Genomic DNA, 20,712 nt, shown 5'->3' on the forward strand with positions numbered 1-20,712 from the left:
TGCCAGCCTCTGCCCTTAAAGTTCCTTCAGCACTCCTCAAGGAGCTGTGGTCAGGTGTCAGACACTGTTCCTAGGATGGTATAGGGATCAGCTAGGGAGATACAGACACATGATGGCCTTGGTGTGCTACATAACAGAAAACAAATAGCTCTAAGGTGACTGTTGGTAGTAAGCATTAGAAAGGAGGCCTATTACTATAAAGTGATGGAGAACCACAGAAAGAGTAGGCTGGGTAGCCTGTCTGGTGAGTTGGTAACTCAGAAGAGACTAGAGTAGAATAAGGGAAAGGAGCATGCAGACACATGGGAGAACAGCAGGCTCAGTGAACAGTACAGGGGATCCAAGGACATGACCTGTTGGGAAGAGCAGTAGGACCACAACAGCTGTAGCACAGCAGTCCCTATGGTGCACATGAGAGGATGGCCATGAAGGGCCTAGCAGGCCACATGAAGGGCCCTGATGGAAGGGAGACCACTGGTGGGGGTGATTAAGAACCAACAGGTTTTTTGCAAGGGCCACTTAGGCTGCCATGTGGAAAGTAGACTAGATGTGACAAGAAGAGAAGCAATGGTCAGATTGAGTCAAGAAGCTATCATCCCAGGGAGAGGTGACTAAGGCCAGAATTGAAATGCTAACAGAACGTACACTCAGAGTTTGTCAGCTGAGTGTACATTTTGAAGGTAGTGCTGCACAGGACTTACTAATGAATTGATGAGCTGTAGGGTATGAGGAAATTAGAAGAATTGAGTATGCAGTTTGTAGGGTAATGGAGTTGCCATTTACTGTAGTGGGCAAGGAAGCCTGTGAGAGAAATAGACTTTGGTTGGTGGCAGGGTGAGTATTTAGGTTGGAATCCGGAACTGTGGTTTGGAGTTGGTAAGTTTGGAATGCCTACTAGCCATCTCCTAGGTTGTGTTGAGAAAGCAGTGCAAGGAGATGAGCAAAGAGTTTAAGGGCTGGGAATAAATTTGAAGGGTTATGCTTTCAGAGGGTGTTTGCAGAAGTGGATCTACATGTGAGGTATGCTATCTTCAGTGTTTACATACTTAGCTCTCACAGTGTAGAGGCTAAGTTCTGTGAGGGAAATCATGTTTGTTTCTTGCTTTGACCTTGGGCTCTCCTCACACTCCTCTTCTCTGACTTGTAAGTTCATGTTATTGCTGAGATTTCATCTCAGGCATAAACACAGCAATTAATTTCTTTACTTGCTCTGAAATTGGCATTGAGGTCCTTGTTCATACGTCACTTATGTAATACCCACGATATATGAGAAGATACTAATGTCAGTTTGTTTGGTTTTTTTCCCAGAATTTTTTTGCCAGATTTGAGACCAGCAGTAGGCATAATGGCTATGTCAGTGGACTCCCATGTAGTCACTGTGATTTGAGTCCCAGACCTGGTGGCTTAAACTCATGCCAGGCGCATGTGTGCCCAAGATCCCGAGAGGAGAATGGAGCAGAAGGGATTGCGGTGTGGCCATCACCCCTCGGGGAGTGATTTCTCGCTTTCTGTCTCTGTGTCTCTCTGTCTTTCTGGCGAGCACATGCACCCTATAGCAAAAACCTCTCTCCCCCAGAATAAAAATGAATTTTTTTTGCCAGATTTATATCGGATATCTTAAGTATATATATGGTTCTCAGAAAAGTCATGTTGCATTTTTGCATAGAAAAACAGAAAATATAAATATATATATATGGCTATATACTTATCAGAAATTCTACTTAATGTAATTTATACGGATCCAGGAGTTCATCTTAAAGAAATACAGATTTAACATAAGTTTTCTTAATTTGAACCATTGTTTGTTTTAGATTTCTTTTGCCATAGGGTACATGTGCTAGTTGGAGAGAGAGAAAAAGGAAAAGTGAGAAATCTTCTACCAGAGGGATGGTCATGCTACCATCCCTGCTCTTCCATTGCCAGGATTTGGGGCATGCAAACTCACTGGGTGTGTTTTTCAAGCTACTGTGTCTGGGACTCCAACTGCAGAGTTGGCCATGTGGGATTCAGTACCTTAACCACTATGCCACTTGCTAGCTTAATCTGAAACTTATTAATAGAAGCAAAATATTGGAAATAATCTAAATATTCAGATATAAGGGCTATTTGGGATTTTGTTATATGATAGCCCATATAGTGAAATATTAAAAACTCATTTGAAATAATGTCACTGAAAAGCATTAATTTATATGGAAAAATACCCATGATATAAATAGCAACAATAATAAAGTAACAAAATTGCTTATTACTTCTTTGTGCCAAGTACCCTGCTGGATCATTTCCTTTTTGGGTCAGCTGACGGAGTATCCTGCCCACGTCTATCCTGGTCTAAGCAGTGGAGTAAGGACAGCTCAGGCGCTTGACCCCACCATCAGTGCTTTGGCTCCTGACTCCACTTCTGTTGACTTGTAAGACAGATGCCACTCTATACAGCAAGAAAGTACGAATAGATGTACACACAGGGCAAATGCTGGAGCAATGATATATACCATTGTCACCGCAGTTATCACCAGGTAGTGGAATTACACATTATCTCATTGTTTTCCTTTTTGTTCATCTGACTGTACTAAGTGTATTTGTTTTATAACAAGAGAATAAATTATTTAGTACCAGGAAGTACTTCTGACCAATGTAATTTCTTATTATGAGAATTAAGGAATTAATTCTCATAATAATTCTTATCAAAGTTTCCCCTTGTGGTAAAGAGCCTCAGGAACCTCAGGTTTTGCATAAGGAACTCTTGCACCCCATCCTCTGACCCCAGGGCTTGTATTCTTCACCACACCTGCCACCTGCTCATTAGCATCTCATAAGTAGATAGCATTCATGGTGGTTTAGGTTAATTCTAGCAGTGGCTGTCTATTTTGTTTCCGGTGTTAGGTTGATATCCCTGAAAATACTGAATAGCATTGTGCTATTGGGGAAATCATGCCAATATGTGAAGGAAGCCAAAATGGAAGAAAAGCTGTTCAATCCTCCCCCAACCAGCACTCCAGGCAAGCTATCCAGCAAATCACAAAACAAATGTAAATCCTCTCAAGGTATGTTTGGTTCCCTGTATTGATTTCAAAAAAGTTAATTGTCTGAATTCTGCCTGATAAAAAAAAAATCTTAGTTCAGCCCAAGACCTGGTTTCACTTTACTTCATTGTTTGGGATTTTTTTTAATGATTCTGTTTTAGATCTTGTCTCTCACACAGGGAACACAATGCTGTGACTTTTTTCCCCCCAGGTTTTTGCCTTAGGGTGCATGTGCTCTGGGATAGAGACAAAGAAGAGAAGTAAGAAAACACCCCACAGTGGGTATGCCAGACCACAATCCCTTTTCCTCCATTATTCTCCTGGGATTTGAGGCATGCATACACAAGCACTCAACATGATTTTTATGCCACCGGGTCCAGGATTTGAATCACAGTCCACCCTGTGGGAAACTTAACCACCATGCCATCTTGCTGGCCCCTGTTCTGAGTTTTTACATGTATTCCTTTACTACTCAGTAGATGACTATTTAGTACTTATTACATGCCATGTCCAGGGGATACAGCAGTAGGGAAAAGGTAGTGTCTGTGTTTCAGTGGAGCTTTTTCTAGTTTGTTAAGAAGAGGGAAAAGAGACATAAATATGCACTGTCCAGCAGTAGGAGCAATAGAGAAAGTAAAATCGGGAAGGGGAAGAGTGATGGAGAGTTGGAGGCACTTACCCACCTGTGTGGAGATGGCACCAAGTGGAGCCCTAGGGTATATGCTAGTCAGCCTTCCAAGGGGAACACAGTCAGAGACCCAGTACTCCCAGCATAGGCACCACAGCAGGCATGTTCTAAGCATGTCAAGGAGCAACAATGGTAAGATGACTGGAATGGGCTAGTTCCAGGGAAAGGGACTAGTGAAGGGGTCTGAGGGATCACCCAGTACCCCACAGGCTATTGTGAGGACCTTGACTTTGACACTGAGTCTGAAGTGGGGTGCTGCCAGACTTGCAGCAGAGAAGAGACAGGACAAGCTTGTGATGTTCTAAGAGGCTTATTCTCAAGCTTTGTGGAAAACAGACTCAAGAAGGATGAGCCTATAGGCAGAGGCCAGGGAAGCAGCTGTTGGCTCAGAGCAGAGGGGCAAAGGTATGATGAGGAGAACTGATCAGATTCTGGATGGACATGGAAGTTTTAATCAAAGGATTCGCTAATGAGTAGGTTGTACAGCATTAGAAAGTGAAAGATTTCAGGGTGGTTTACAGGTGTCTGGCCTAGAAGATTTGAAGGAAGAACTAAGGTGCTGATTTAAATTATTAAGTCACCTGGAAAGTCATGACATATTTTTCTATGTTTGTCTATGCAAAAATGCATCATGACTTTCCTGACAACTTAGTAGATGGCAGTTCCCTGTTCACAGAGATACTTGTTCACATAACTTTCAGTTTACATCATCTAATTTTTAAATGTATGGAACAATTATGTGTTAGGCTACATAGGAGCTGCTGGAGATATAAAGGTGAATAATGTCCTTCAGGGCCTTACACACTGACAGGGAAGACAGCACAAGTGGATAACCAGACAGGTGAGCAAATGACTTGGAGAGTTCAAGAGGGGCTCTTCCTGGGACCAGCAGTTAGTGTAATGGCTATGTCGCTGGACTCCCACATAGTCGACCGCGGTTCGTGTCCTGGACCCAGTGGCTTAAACTCACCCTGGGCGCATGTGCGTGCGTGCCCAAGATCCCGAGAGGAGAATGGAGGAGAAGGGACTGTGGTGTGGCCATCTCCCCTGGGGGGTGATTTCTCGCTTTCTGTCTCTCTGTCTCTCTCTGTCTGTCTGGCGAGTGCACGCGCCCTTGAGCAAAACCTCTTAAAAAAAGGGGGGGGGGGCTCTTCCTGGAAGTACAGTGTCTGAACTAAATCTTGAAGGATGAGAAGAAAAAGGCCAAGTGAAATCCCGTGGAAATGACTCTTCAGGAAGAGGGCCAGCATGAGTGAAAATAAAACATCCAGAGAACTAGCAACTATTTCCAGAGTGTAGCATTTGTTATAGAAAAAGGCAGGATATGAGATGAGTTGGGCTAGAGTGTAGTCTGAAGGATAAGCTATGATCATCGTATATGTTTTATAAGACCCTAAGATAAAGGAAAATAAAAATTTGAATAATTGCTTGAAAGTAATTATTTTTTTATTATAAAAAAGAGATAGATACTATTAGTAATATGCTTGCATTTATTTCAACTAGACAGTTCGTGGTGAATTTGTATGTTTCATTTTATACATATTAAATGCCTAATTAATGTCAGTATTGCTTCCAAGGAGGAAGCCAGTATAGTTGGGGGTGAAACCTTTAAACACACACTGCCATATAAAGCCATTTAATTAGGGGTCATGTGATGAGAGTTCATTTAGGACTCTCTGAGTGTTTGCATGTTGGAGGACTATCCGAATGGGAGACTATCAGGACACCATAGGCTAGAGAACATTCAGGAGAATGTTGAAGTCAGGGTGGAAAAAGGGGGTCCACTCTCAATACAACCTCAGGTTCATGACATGCTAAAAGATAGAGAAGACAGCAGTGTGGGGCAATTTGGAATCATCAGGCATTTTATAGCATGTTGTTTTTGCCTCAAGGAAGCTATTTTTATAAGGGTTGAATGTATGATTCAGAGATAGGTGAATCTAGGCCCAGCCCAGCTGTCTGGAGTCCAGGCTCTGGGATCTGTGACCTAAAATAAACATTGGGAAATTTATTCATTGGTTTGTTTTTACCTCTGATTTGGACTTCCTGGAGGTGATGAAGCTAAACTAAGTCTACCTATACAGATTACAGATAAGAGGAGGAATGAATTAGAGTCTACTTCACCTACTCCCCAATGTATTGTATAAGAGCTAATGTTGATTTTTGAGATCCAACAACAGTCGTGTGAAGATTTGTACACCGGAAGAGGTTGCATTATGGGAGTTCTGATCTTTCCAAAACTGGCTGATGTCATTTGTGTGATGCATTCAACATAATATTCCCTCCTGTAAAATTTTGAATAAGCAAGCAAAAATGATGTTGCCTCTGAGTTTCATTGCAAATTATGGCTGTTTATATTATATGCTGTTTGGTTATCATTTGTTTTATCTGAAAGTGTGGATAATGTATTACTTTATCAATTCAGTTTCGCTGTATTGATAAACTCATGTTTACTGTAAATTAAGGGAAGTTTTTTTTTTTTTTTTTTTTCCTAACTCAGTGGGTTGTATGTTTACAGGCCTGTCCACAGAAGAAACCTTGTCTGCTTCGGTCACCAGCCGTCCCGTTCACCAGAAAGAAAATGTCATACCATTACTTGTGACAAGCAATTCTGATCAGTTTCTGACAACTCCAGATGGTGATGAGAAGGACATAATACAGGAAAGTTCTGAATTAAAGCACAGATCCTCAAAGAAAGATTTGTTAGAGATAGACAGGTTCACAATTTGTGGAAATCGCATTGACTGAATTCTGTGGTTCTGTGTGTTGAAGATTCAGGTCCTGGGGCAGCAAATGCTGTGTACTGCTAGAATGGATGGATGCTGAAAATGGCACTTAAATATTTATTTTAAAACTTAAATTATTACTGGCAAGCAAATCTTTCTTCCAATAATGTGGTCTGGCTGAAGGTCTGATCACAGAAACAGCAGCGACCTCTGGCCTTGACTCTGGGAAACCTAACGGACTATGGAAACTTCCTCCTGCTCGGTCAGGCAGCCATGCCACCTCCAGGACCTGGTGGAAGCAATGTGAAAATCTTTTGCTTTGTCAGTCTGAGCTTCCAAAAGTCCAATATTGCCTAAAGGCCTCTTCAGTATAAGGATATACCTGGAAAACTGTGAAGCTTTTATCATATTACCTTTCTAGTCTCATACTGTTTTCACAGACAGTTTTCAAACTTTACTTCATCTGCCAAAGCATTAAAAAATTATTAAACATAAGTCAAGATAAATGTTCTTACCACCAGAATAATCTTTGAAGTTGTATCTGAATTAATCAGAATAAAAGGCTACCTTAAATAAGATATAATGAATAGTAGCATTTTATAGGGGGGGAGGGGAACTAAGCCAGTTTGTTTATTTAAAAATTAATTGATGAAGGTTATACATCACTGAGAAAATGTTTTATAATTTTCACTTTATTCTTTAAAGCAAATGTGAGCTGTGTATTGTTTAATCCAGTGGATAAGTTTCCCGACAAAAAGACATTTTTTATACTGAAAAATTAGCAGTGTTAACTTTAAGGTATAGTTAACAGGTTTTATTTTAAAATTAGTTACTTCATAAATTACTATAGCTAAAGGATTTGCTGTTCAGTAGGCTGAAAAATTATTAATGAACAAAATTTAAAACTTTAAGTGGATTTTTTTTTTTAAAGTTTTAAAGTAAGTATCCCAAGTGGATTGGACAATACCATCTTACCTAGGCTTATATAATGCTTTAGTGCTGATCAGTGGGTATGCTTGTTCTAGGGTGGATCTGTGTTTTATGGAAAGAAAAGTGTGAGAAGGTGACTGTCAGGTGCACACGTGCTTGGGATGGGGCAGGCCCATCTTGGCAGAGGACCTGTGTGGAAAAGTAAGTGGGGCATTTGGGACACATTGATGGCTACCTGGGTGTGGAGAGACATTTGTATATGGATGGTGAGAACAACAACCAAAGGGTGCTTTTGGATTTGTTTGCGATCAAGATTCCATTTCCACTTAATTACTAGTTTGTGGCCTCTATCACAGAACAAGTTATTTTCCACCTCATTTTATCTTGGGAATCCTCTCTGCATCTCTATAAAAATTTTATAACTTCTGATTTCAGAACTTTCCAGAAGCTGGTAGTGTTAACTGTTATTTTGAAGTTCAGCTCTTGTGTTGAACTTTTAAGCATATATATGCAGAAGGCAAAATACAATGCAAATTTTGATGTTTTGGATTCTTCATTTGGAATACAGAAGTGAATTTTAATATGTTGCATTAATTAAAGGAGTCTGGAGATTGGCATTGAAGAAATTGTACAGACATGCCTTTGTGAAACCAGGAAGTATTTTAAGTTAAAAATAAAAACTCGTTTAATGTTTGTTTCAGTGGTGCCCGATTGTAGAGTTATTTTTTTTTAATCCCCTTTTCATCAACAAAAGGAATAATGTTCTCAGTGGATAGGAATAGTTAGAGGAAAGCTTTGCCAAACGTAACCCTGATCAGAGCAAGAACATGGTTCAGTGTATCTTTCAATTCTGTGTGAATTGTTCTGTTATTGTGCTGTCATTTTCTGAAGATTTTCAGTTTCTAGCAAATGCTTTTGGGAGTTTGGGATGATGTTCATTTCTTCTGTTAAAATGGCATTCAGTACTAATTTTATAAGTGCATCTTGTGTGAAACTCAATAAATTCAATTTTGTAATCTTTTTTAAAAAATTCACTGAATTTATTTTAATAATGTTTACTGCTGTATTGGTGGAGTGGATTTCCTACTCTAATAAGAATTGATTTCTAATTTCTAAGTGATAGTACAGTCTGAACTTGAATTACCTTTTTGGTCTTTTTTTTTTTTTTTAAGAATTACTTAATTAAATTAATTTATATACTTTTAATTTGCCACAGGGCGTGCATGCCCACCAGAGAGAGACAGAGAGAGACAAGTAAGAAAGCAAGTTGCCAGGTCCAGGATCTGAACTTCGATCAGCCATGTGGAAGTCAAGCACCTTAACCACTGTGCGATCTACTGGCCCCCTTATAGACTTAATGGTAGCAAAATATTTAATTTTGTCTTTGAACAAAATAAGCAGGACTTTGATCATAGACCATTTAATATGTGTCAGCAAATTAAGGTATTTGTATTTACATATTTTTTAATATTTTTTATTTGTTTATTTACATTCATTCACTGTAATCATTATAGCATACAAAATGAGATTTTTCCATTGAGAATACACTGTATATTGGCTCAATCAAGCACATCAACATATGTGTTATTGTCAACAAATCATTTTCCATTTCTTGTTTTCTGTATATTTTGCCTTTTTTCCCATCCTTGATTCCCTATCTCACCCTCTGCCATCTCCCACCCTCCTCCCACACTGTGTCTGGTATCTATTGTTGCTTTCTATGCCTCCCCCATTTTATTGTTTCACTAAATATCTTAATAAATCTAAATATTTTCAATAGCAAGCACAGCTGATATATACATATCCATGAACACAAGTCTGATTTTAGGCATAAGCCTCAATGAATAGAATGAACATACTATAAAGTAGCACCTACCTAGGGCTATATAGCTTACTGCAGTCATCAAATAGGTATTTTTAATGCTTTTTTTTCTTCTGAATTTTTTTAAGTATGTTTAATGCTTTTTTTTCTTCTGAATTTTTTTTTATTAATTTACATTCATTCCCTGAGCGTCATCACAACATACAAAATGTGGTTTCCCATCTAGAATATACTGCATAGTGGCTTAATAATGCATGTTATCAATAATATTCCATTTCTACTTTCATATATATATGTTTTTTACCCCATGTCTAACACTCTGCCCTATTCCACTCTCTTATTACACTATCTCATCTAACTACTTTCAATAGCAAGTTCAGCTGATGGTTTCAAGGCAAGCAGTTTTGAACTGGTAAGGATATTTCCTTGAAACTTAAATCCTAGAAACAGGTTAGTATTCTGTTCAAATAGTAGGTACATGAATCTATTGACAACTCAAGACAGGATAAAAATCCTTAAAACCGGACAACAAAGCTTAGAAGAAAAGCAGCAATATTTTAGTCAAGTAAAGAATGCTGTTTCATCAGCTCAGTCTCATGTACTTAATCTTTCTTGTGTTTCTGTTGAGGTTCAATCTTCCAGATTGAACTCTGGGATATAATACTCAACTCCAGACTTTGTCCCTACAATTAAGTTGCCCATTTTCTTAGTTTCTGAACTCTTATCTCTGTGTGTCTGCATTTAATTTTACTGACATAACACTCCCTTAAGAACTTCTTGGAGATCCGGTCTGGTGCTGGTAAATTCAGGCTTTGTTTATCTGGGAACATTCGTGTCTTCCCAAATGAACAATAATCTTGCTGGGTACAGAATTCTCAGTTGAAATTGCTTTTCCCTTAACACTTTGAATATATTTTCCCATTCCTTTCTCGCTTGCATTGTTTCCGATGAGAGGTCTGCTGTTAGTCTGATGGGATGGCCTTTGTAGGTAACTTGCCATTTTTCTCTTGCCAGTCTTAGTATCTTGTCTTTGTGGTTTTGGTCAATCTGGCTATAATGTGTCTTGGAGAAGATCTTCTAGGGTTGATTCTATTTGGGGTCATCTGTACTTCTTGGGACTGAATCTTTGAGTGCCTCTCCAGGTTTGGAAAGTTTTCTTGCAGGATTTCATGGAATAGATTATCAATGCCCTTATGAGTTTCTTCACCTTCTGGGATGCCTATTATCCGAATGTTTGGACATTTAATTGTATCTACTATTTCTCATATATTATTCTCAAATTTTTGGGCCATTTTCTCAGTCTTTGTGGTGGATTTTTCTAGGCCAGCCATTATCTCTTCTACATTAGAGATCCTATTTTCTGTATGATCTAGTCTGCTTTTAATACTTTCAAGGGAAATTTTGACTTCTTGTATTATAGCCTTCATCTCTAATAGTTCCATCTGGAACTATTGTAAAGTGTGAAATTCCTCTTTTAGATCTTGCATGAATTTCCTCACCTCCTGGAACTCTTCAACTCCTTTCTCCTTCCTCTTCCGCAGTTCCTTGTCTCTCTTCTCTTCCATCTCTGTAAGCTTTGCCATTATGAATGTTCTGAATTCTTTATCGGACATTTCCTTGATTTTCATTGAACTGTGTGTGGGTGAAGAGGAGTTATCTATCCTTTTCCCTTGGAGGAGAGGTATTTTCCTGCTTCCCCATATTTCTTGTGGTCCTGCAGCGATTTCTAGTCATCTGGTGGATGGTCGGTTTCTTCCCAAACTTGGAAGTTCAATCTGAGGGTTGAGGAGTGTGTAGAAAAGGAAACAGAGAGAAGGAAACAATAGCAGTAATAGCAAAAAAAATAAAAAGAAAGAAAGGAAAAAAAATGAAGAGAAAAACTTTTAAATAAAACTAAAAAAAATTAATATTCAAAAAATTTCAATAAAATCCAAAAATTAGAAAACCGCGAGGCGCGCAAGCGCAGGAGCCATGGAGCTGTCTCTTGCAGAAGGCCTGTTCAGTTCCCTTCTGCCTCTCCTGGGTTGGGAGGGGGAGAGGGAATTAGTAACAAGATAAAGGGCTAGGAGGGGCCAACAGCCCCAGAAAGATGCCTCACCTTAAAAAAATTCTAAATAGCAAAAATTTAAAAAGAGAGGAGACAGAGACAGAGGTAGAGAGAGACAAAGACAGATACAGAGAGAGGAGGCCTGAAAGGAGTCTTCCTACCACGCAAGTTTTGTATGCTGGAGGCCAAATTATCAGTAGGACCTCTTCATTTCTCCGTTTTCCCCAAAATGGCTAGATCGCAGGAGCCATGGAGCTGTCTCTTGCAGAAGGTCTATTCTGCTCCCTTCCGCCTCTCCACGTGAGTTTTGTATGCTGGAGGCCAAATTATCTGGGACCTCTTCATTTCTTCGTTTCCCCCAAAATTTTACATATGTTTTGAATGTAATTTCAAAACAATGCTTTGATTTTAAAAAAAATCTAAGGGACAACACAGCTCAGACCCTTATTAGTTTTCCAATGGATTACAAGTTTAAATACCAAATGTCGCTCATAAACTTATCTAGACTTCCTTGTGAACTTTGGCTAACATTAGACTTTTATATTAATTATACTTTAAAAACAAAAGAAACTTGCTATAATTAGATCCTCAAATGTATCCTGCCATTTATGGTAACACAGTAGAGACGTTACCATCATGGTAACTCAGTAGGTAAATCACTACATTTTGTTGTAGCTTCAGTTTCACTTACATATTTTTTTTTGAGAGGTTTTTGCTGTAGGGCGTGTGCGCTTGCCAGACAGACAGACAGAGAGACAGAAAGTGAGAAATCACCCCCCAGAGGGGATGGCCACACCACAATCCCTTCTCCACTCTCCTCTCGGGATCTTGGGCACACAACGCACACACACCCCGCATGAGTTTTAAGCCACCAGGTCCGGGACGCAAACCACGTTCGACTATGTGGGAGTCCAGCAACATAGCTGTTATGCTAACTGCTGATCCCTCACTTACATATTTTTTTAACAAAGATTTACTAATCACTTTCTGTCGGTCAGGAAGTGTTCTAATTGGTGCAGTCAGCTGTGAACATAACAAGTAAGTGAAATAACATCTGTGGGTCACAAGTTGTCTGGTGACCAACTGATTTCTCAGGCTTATTTCAGTTCTAAGAAAAATCTTGTTCTTTAATATATTTATGTAAATTTAATTTTTTCCTATTAGATATGCTTAAAATAATTGTATAGCAGCTTTACTGTGCTTCTATAAAATAGAAATAAAATGTCACTGTAACTGCTAGCCAGAAATTCCATAACACAGAGTCGTAGCCGGGCACACCGCTACTGAACTGGGGACAGTTCTCCACCTCCTCTTGCATGTGGCCAGGTGACCATGCCTCACCAAAGCGTGTAAGTTGAAGAGATGTGGACCATTCTTGGATCAGAACCATTAAGACAGTAGGTGCCCCCTTTTTGATCCCCTTCCCACCAGTTGGAACCAGAAAAGGTAGTTCACTTTGCCCCAATCACACAGAAAGGTGCACTGTACCTGAAGGTGTCAGATCCAGGCAAGAGAAGGAAACTGGGTCCCTGAATACCTCTGTGGAGGAGAGTTACTGGTCAACTTGAAGAACTCAGCTTAACTATATATACATGACAGGAAAAAAAACTTCTGAAATGCCTTTGCTTTGAAGTCTCTGAATTTAGGCAGTTTGTGTTAATACGATTAAGCCTGCATTTATGCACTAGGAAATCTGAAAGGGACTATTAGTTATGTATCCCTTGAATGAGAAATGCAGAATCCTTAGTAGGATCTTGTGGCTCTGCCAGGCTTGGATTATGGGCACGTGTGTGCCCAGCATACTTAGGTCTCTGGACACAAGTAATCTTCCATGTGGGTCAGTGTCTCAAAGCATCACATTTTTTCTCTTAAACACCTTCTAGTCTTCTGAAAGAGACTATTGAAAAATCTTTACATAAAAGAATTGAGGTGTCTGATCTAAGTGAAACATGCTTCTAAAGATACTATAGCTGGCTCCATAGCCTGGTGATTGAGGCAGCCCAATCCTATGTGGCCAATCCCATGGTTCAGATCTGGTCCCAGTGGCTTGAAAAGCATACCAGGTGTGTGTGTGCTTGCCCAAAATCCCAACAAGATGGAGAGATGAAGGACTACTGAACTGGGGACAGTTCTCCACCTCCTCTTGCATGTGGCCAGGTGACCATGCCTCACCAAAGCGTGTAAGTTGAAGAGATGTGGACCATTCTTGGATCAGAACCATTAAGACAGTAGGTGCCCCCTTTTTGATCCCCTTCCCACCAGTTGGAACCAGAAAAGGTAGTTCACTTTGCCCCAATCACACAGAAAGGTGCACTGTACCTGAAGGTGTCAGATCCAGGCAAGAGAAGGAAACTGGGTCCCTGAATACCTCTGTGGAGGAGAGTTACTGGTCAACTTGAAGAACTCAGCTTAACTATATATACATGACAGGAAAAAAAACTTCTGAAATGCCTTTGCTTTGAAGTCTCTGAATTTAGGCAGTTTGTGTTAATACGATTAAGCCTGCATTTATGCACTAGGAAATCTGAAAGGGACTATTAGTTATGTATCCCTTGAATGAGAAATGCAGAATCCTTAGTAGGATCTTGTGGCTCTGCCAGGCTTGGATTATGGGCACGTGTGTGCCCAGCATACTTAGGTCTCTGGACACAAGTAATCTTCCATGTGGGTCAGTGTCTCAAAGCATCACATTTTTTCTCTTAAACACCTTCTAGTCTTCTGAAAGAGACTATTGAAAAATCTTTACATAAAAGAATTGAGGTGTCTGATCTAAGTGAAACATGCTTCTAAAGATACTATAGCTGGCTCCATAGCCTGGTGATTGAGGCAGCCCAATCCTATGTGGCCAATCCCATGGTTCAGATCTGGTCCCAGTGGCTTGAAAAGCATACCAGGTGTGTGTGTGCTTGCCCAAAATCCCAACAAGATGGAGAGATGAAGGAGAAGGGATTGTGGTATGACCATGCCCCACAGGAAAGTGCTTTCTCCATCTCCCTCTTGGTCTCTCTGGCAAGAATACGTGCCCTCTTATTTACCAACGTATGTTTGTAGGGAGAAAGATACCCTTCCAAAAAAAGATAGCTCTTCGCCACTTTTCAAGAGATCAGAACCTGGGACCAGCAGTTAGCGTAATGACTATGTCGTTGGACTCCCATGTGGTTGACTGCGGTTTGCATCCCGGACCCGGTGGGCTTAAAACTCAGCTGGGTGCGCGTGGGTGCCCAAGATCTCGAGAGGAAAACGGAGGAGAAGGGATTGCAGCATGGCCATCGCCCCTGGGGGGTGATTTCTCGCTTTCTGTCTCTCTGTCTCTCTCTGTCTGGCGAGCACACGTGCCCTATAGCAAAAACCTCTCCAAAAAAAGAAAAAAAAAAAAAGATCAGAACCCCAACATCTCAGCTGTTTTAAACTGATCATTAAACTTGCTCGTAAGTGACACAGTCCTATTTATATGCTTTTCTCTCTCTCTCTCTCTCTCTCTCTCTCTCTCTCTCTCTCTCTCTCGGTTTTTTTGCTATAGGGCACGTGTGCTTGCCAGAGAGACAAGAAAGCGAGAAATCACCCCCCACCCCCCGGGTGATGGCCACTGGACTCTTACATGACTGACCACAGTTCAAGTCACTGACCTGGTGGCTTGAAACTCATGCCTGGTGCATGTGCATATGTGCCCAAGATCCTGGGAGGAGAATAAAGAAGGGTCTGTGGCATTGCCATTCCCCAGTGGGGGTGATTTCTCACTTGCCCTCTCACTGTCTCTTTCTTTCCAGGAGCACATGTGCCCTAAGGCAAAAGCCTCTTTAAAAAAATGAAAAAAGTGATTAGATCAAGAAAGACAGAACAAATAAGTTTTGGCAGGGTGAACAACCTGCAAAGTGGGTAGGTTTCTGTTTTATTTATTTATTTATTTATTTTTTAAGAGAGATTTTTGCTAAAGGAAGCTCATGCTCACCAGAGAGACAGAAAGAGAAAGAAAATGAGAAGTCACTCCCTGGGAGGGATGGCCATGCCACAACCCATCTTCTCCATTCTCCTCTCAGGATTTTGGGCATGTATGCACATGCACCTGGTATGAGTTTAAGTGACTGGATCAGGACTCAAACTGCAGTCGACTATATGGGAGTCCAGCAACATAACCATTACACCATCTGCTGGTCCCAGGTAGTGTATTTTTAAACTGCAAATATTTTTAAGAAGTACTTTCTTATTTCATTTTAGTTATGTCAGTATAAGAATGTAAATACTAGGAAGGTCAGAAACAGTGTCAGAGTTAACCAGATAAGTGAAATATATGACTTAGAAAAAATAAATAGCTCTTTTATTTTTTTTTTTGAGAGGTTTTTTTGCTATAGGGCGCGTGCACTCACCAGACAGAGAGAGAGAGACAGACAGGAAGTGAGAAATCACCCCCTAGGGGGGATCCCTTCTCCTCCATTCTCCTCTCGGGATCTTAGGCACGTATGCACACACGCCCGGCGTGAGTTTTAAGCCACCAGGTCCGGGATGTGAACCGCGGTCGACTACATGGGAGTCCAGCGACATAGCCATTATGCTAACTGCTGGTCCCAATAGCTCATTGATTTTTACTTAAGTGCAGATATTAATTGCACAGTCACTGTGCAAAGTATAGAAGTGAATAAGCTCATAGAGCTTCTCTGTAGTCTAGTGGGGGAACTGACATTTCCATTGACCAGATAATTAGTCCTATGTGAGAAGTGCTACTATAAACCTAGGTAGTGATCATGGCAGAACATCTATTCAAGTAGGTTCTACCAGTCATCACTGTAGCCCCAACACCTTGTATAGTTCCTAGGACATAAAGGTGACCAATATCTACTGAATGTAAAACATAGGAGTCATTGTAAAGGATATACACTTGGGCTGCCTTGGAAAAAAAGATGGATAAGGAGGAACGGGAAAGGAAAAGCAGGTAGGAACAATGAAGGGGAAGGCACAGCAGGTTGCAGTACAGGGTTTCAGTCACTGATGGGATAATTAGTGCCTCTTCCATGCCAGTCATCATGCTGAGAATACATGGAAGAAAGCTTCAGTCTGGGGGAAGTTGAATATGGGGCAGGAGTTAGATCATGGAAAGATTGTAATACCCTGGTATGAATCTTCTATTTGATCCTATAGGCAAAGGGAGTAGAGAGAATGGTTGAAGTGAAATTTTAAGTTGGATTGTTGTAACAATCAAATAAAAAAGGTAAATTAAAAACACAGACTACTTTGTAATCTATAAAGTACTATGATCAGATCAGTGTTTCAAAAAGGTCAAGCTAGGACCAGCATGGTGTAATGTTTACATCACCGGACTCCCATGTAGTCGATTGCAGTTTGAGTCCTGGACTCACTCACTTAAAATTCATGCCAGGTGTGTGTGTGTGTGCATGCATGCCCAAAGTCCTGAAAGGAGGATGGAACAGAAGGGACTGTGGCATGGCCATACCCCCTAGGAGGTTATTTCTCGCTGTCTCTCTGATGAGCGCACACACTTTATAGCAAAAATCTCTCTAAAACGAAACAATAAAAAGGTTAAGCTTATAGCCTCATGAAGGAGTCTCACCAGAACATTGCCCCAGACTGACCTGTTCTACCTATAACTCAGAAGAGCTACAGCCTCGGGGCCGGCAGATGGCATGGTGGTTGAGGTGCTGGACTCCCACATGGCTGACCATGGTCAAGTCCCGGACCTGGTGGCTTGCTTTCTCACTTTCTCTATCGTGGCTCTCTCTCTCTCTCTCTCTCTCTCTCTCTCTCTCTCTCTCTCTCTCTCTCTCTCTCTCTCTCTCGTCAAACTGGAAAATGATGGCAATAATAAATAAAATTAAATAAAAAATTATTAGGAAAAAAAGCCACAGCCTCTGCAGGACTTTTTAGGCCTCCTTTGGTGAGGATCCTCAGGCCTTTGTCCGTCCAATTCTTAAAAGCTGACACTGCCTCATAAGTCAATTTTTGTCTGGTTCTGTTTCTCACTGGGTGATCATAGTGATAGACAACTGTGAGATCTGCTACTCTTCTAAAACGATTCCTAGAGTCAGGCTGGCCCCTGCTTACAGGCTCCATGATGGGAATCACATCCCATGCATGGAAATGGAAGAGAAGTATCTGTGTGCCCCAGGCTGAGCAGCAAGAATTAGGCTGAGAACTGCAACTGAAAGGCAGTTGGGGTGAGGAAATTTTTTAAGTTCAGATTCTTTCCATTTTTTAATATATAAAGTGTATTTCTTCCATAGCAATAGAGAAAGAGATGGAGAGACAGGCAACCCCAACAAAATTCTCACTCTGCAATTCGCTCCCAGCCTCAACCACCCCATATCACAGATGCACACATCCTACTTGTACAGGGAAACGCTGGGACTTGAACCCAGGATCTTCACATTTGAGTCCAGTTTTGCATTACTGTTGTGCCAACAATAGACCTCTCTACCCATATTTAGTTGAAAAACAATAAGAAAGAGCATGACCCTCCCTTGCAAGTACAGTAGAATAAAGGTACTATGTGTTTCTTCAAACACATGTCTAGTCCTGGCTTTGGTGGCACAGTAGCATACTGATCTGCAATGCTGGAAGCCACATGGCCATCCGTGGGTTCACATCCCTATCTGACCTGAAACATGCAGGGTGTGCTTGCCGAAAATCCTGACGGACTGAAGGTCTTAGGGAAGGAGATCCTGATGTGACCAGAACTTGTCGAGAGTACTTGCCTGTCTCTCTCTGTATCGCCCCCAACTCAAGAAAAAAAAAAAAAAACTATAAATAAATAGGAAGATTTGATCAAAGATTACTTGTATCTCTAGATGATGGTATTTTAGCACTAAAAGGAATCTAACCGGGTATCCATCCTCTTTCCCAGGGCACACTTCTTTTCTCCTGTACCCCTGATAAGTTATCATCTGTATTTGACTTTGAAATAAGGACTATAATGACTCCAGTTCCATCTCTTGGTCCCTGGCCACTAAGAAACTGAGGCAGTGGCACCACTGCTTCCACCCCACTTCCAAGCTCCCAAGTCCAGGACCCCCATTCCCTAGAGAGGTAGGAAGGGTTTTTATTCTTTTTTTCTGCTCTGCCTTTTGGTTTGTTAACTCCCTGTCTCCATCCTCTCACTTGTCCCACAGAGAGGCCTTTGCCTTCCAGTAGCACCCCAGTTCCATCTCAGTCCCTGGCGAAATCACGTGCCACACTAATGCATGGCACACGACTTTTCCATTAATCCCCTGTATATTTTTTCTTTCCTCTAACATCATTCTCTCTTCCCCATTCTCCCCCGTCTCAGAGGCATTAGACAAATCTAGAATCACAGTTCTGAAATTCCCTAGTTTCATAAGGTCCCCTGGGATCCGCCGCTGTACTGAACCACCTGTGAATACCGGGATACTACTCAGACATCTGAATAGAGTACACCTCTTGAGACCACATTGTTAAACACAACATAAGAGAAACTTCCACATACATTAATTCACAGCTAAAGGGAAGCACTCTAACTCCTAAGAGGTATTCAAAATTGACTACATCTTCCAATGGCTAGAAGTAGAAGAGCCTCAGGTCTGAATAAACCAGGAAATATGTCTCCATCAAAGGAACAGACTAACTTCTGAGTACACCTCTTGAGACCACATTGTTAAACACAACATAAGAGAAACTTCCACATACATTAATTCACAGCTAAAGGGAAGCACTCTAACTCCTAAGAGGTATTCAAAATTGACTACATCTTCCAATGGCTAGAAGTAGAAGAGCCTCAGGTCTGAATAAACCAGGAAATATGTCTCCATCAAAGGAACAGACTAACTTCTCTCCATCTCTTCTAAAATCTGAGGACATTACCAAAGTGTCAGATAAAGAATTTAGAACATTTATGGTGAACAAATTCTGAGTTGGAACAGAAAATAGACAACGAACTTCAGGAGATTAGGAAGTCCTTCCATGATATGAAAGAAGAAAAGGACACCCTAATAAAGAATCTGATGGAGCTATTAGGGATCAAGTCTGTAAGAGAGGAAATCAAAAATTTCCTTGAAAGTATTAAAAGTCAATTAGACCATGATGAAGATTGAATCTCTGATTTTGAAGATAAAACCTCAAAAAAAAAAACAAAAAAAAAAAAAAAAAAAAAAAAAAAAAAAAAAAAAAAAAAAAAAAAAACAAAAACGGTAATATATGAGAAATACTAGAGTCCATAAGGTGCCCAAACATCAGAATAATTAGCATCCCAGAAGATGAAGAAACATAATGGCATGGAAAATCTATTCCATGAAATCCTGGAAGAAAATTTCACAAGTCTAGAGAGGCACTCGAGCATCCAGACCCAAGAAATACAAAGGACTCGAAATAGACTCGACCCCAGGAGATCTTCCCCAAGGCACATCTTAGCCAGACTGGCCAAGACCACAGATAAAGACATGATACTAAAACTGGCAAGAGAGAAACGAGAAGTGACTTACAAATCATTCTATCAGGCCAACATAGGAGCTCTCAATGGAAACAGAACAAGCAAGGAAAGAATGGGAAGATGTATTGAAAGTGTTAGGAGAGAAACAATTTCAACCAAGATTATTATATCCTGCAAGACTATCCTTTATATGGGAAAAAAAGATTAAAATCTTCTCAGACAAACAAAAACCTGAAAGATTTTGCAAGCACCAGACCAGCTCTTCAAGAAACCCTGAAGAAAGTACTGTTCCATGAAAACTAAAGAATTAACAGAAACAAAGGAATAAAAGGCAGCTAAGATAATGGCCATCTTAAAGGTCAGGACAGATCCGGTAACATCGATAATAACATTGAATGTGAATGGATTAAATTCTCCAAGCAAGAGACACAGTCTTGCTGAATGGGAAAAAAAAACAGAAACCTTCTATCTGTTGCCTACAGGAAACCCACCTCAACCAGCAGTTAGTAGTGTAATGGCTATGTCGCTGGAATCTCATGTAGTGCACTGCAGTTCACGTCCCAGACATGGTGACTTAAAGCTCACACCAGGTACGTGGGTGTGCGTGCTCAAGATCCCGAGAGAAGAATGGAGGAGAAGGGATTGCGATGTGGCCATCCCCCCCAGGGGGGTGATTTCTCACTTTCTGTCTAACTCTCTCTCTGTCGAGTGAGCACATGCACCCTATGGAAAAAAAAAAAAAAAAAAAACTCTCTCAAAAATAAAAAGAAACCCACCTCATGGATAAAAACATGAAAGTGAAGGGGTGGAAAAAGACTTTCCATGCAAATGGAAATAAAAAAAGAGCTGGAGTTGAGATACTGATTTATGACAAAATAGGCTTTAAAACAAAAGCTGTTTGAAGAGACAAAGGGCACTATACTGTAGTAAAAGGACCAATAGATCAAGAAGATATAACGCTTATAAATATATATGTGCCTAACACAGGAACACCCAAATATGTGAAGAAAAGACTATTAGATCTAAAAGGGGAGATAGACTGCCATACACTAATTGTTGGAGACCTCAATACTGCACTATCCCCTCT

General features: G+C 40.6%; 1 protein-coding gene and 1 long non-coding RNA gene across 2 annotated transcripts in view; one reads left to right on the forward strand and one right to left on the reverse strand.

Moving 5' to 3' along the window:
* Positions 1-8,385, forward strand: part of TAPT1 (transmembrane anterior posterior transformation 1) — a 92,574-nt gene extending 84,189 nt beyond the window's left edge. The window contains exons 15-16 of the mRNA XM_027770446.1: positions 2,881-3,041; positions 6,227-8,385. Of these exons, the coding sequence (XP_027626247.1) occupies positions 2,881-3,041; positions 6,227-6,456 (391 nt within the window). The 3' untranslated portion in view covers positions 6,457-8,385. The remainder of the gene's footprint in view (positions 1-2,880; positions 3,042-6,226) is intronic.
* Positions 8,386-18,174: 9,789 nt separating this feature from the next.
* On the reverse strand, positions 18,175-18,969 carry LOC114007185 (uncharacterized). The gene is made up of 2 exons (XR_003548811.1): positions 18,838-18,969; positions 18,175-18,637 (listed from the first exon to the last, which is right to left on the reverse strand). It is a non-coding gene; the product is annotated as an uncharacterized LOC114007185 (long non-coding RNA).
* Between the last annotated feature and the right edge of the window lie 1,743 nt (positions 18,970-20,712).

The sequence above is a fragment of the Tupaia chinensis genome, unplaced genomic scaffold, assembly GCF_000334495.1.
Source record: "Tupaia chinensis unplaced genomic scaffold, TupChi_1.0 Scaffold000138_1, whole genome shotgun sequence".
Classification (NCBI taxonomy): domain Eukaryota; kingdom Metazoa; phylum Chordata; class Mammalia; order Scandentia; family Tupaiidae; genus Tupaia; species Tupaia belangeri.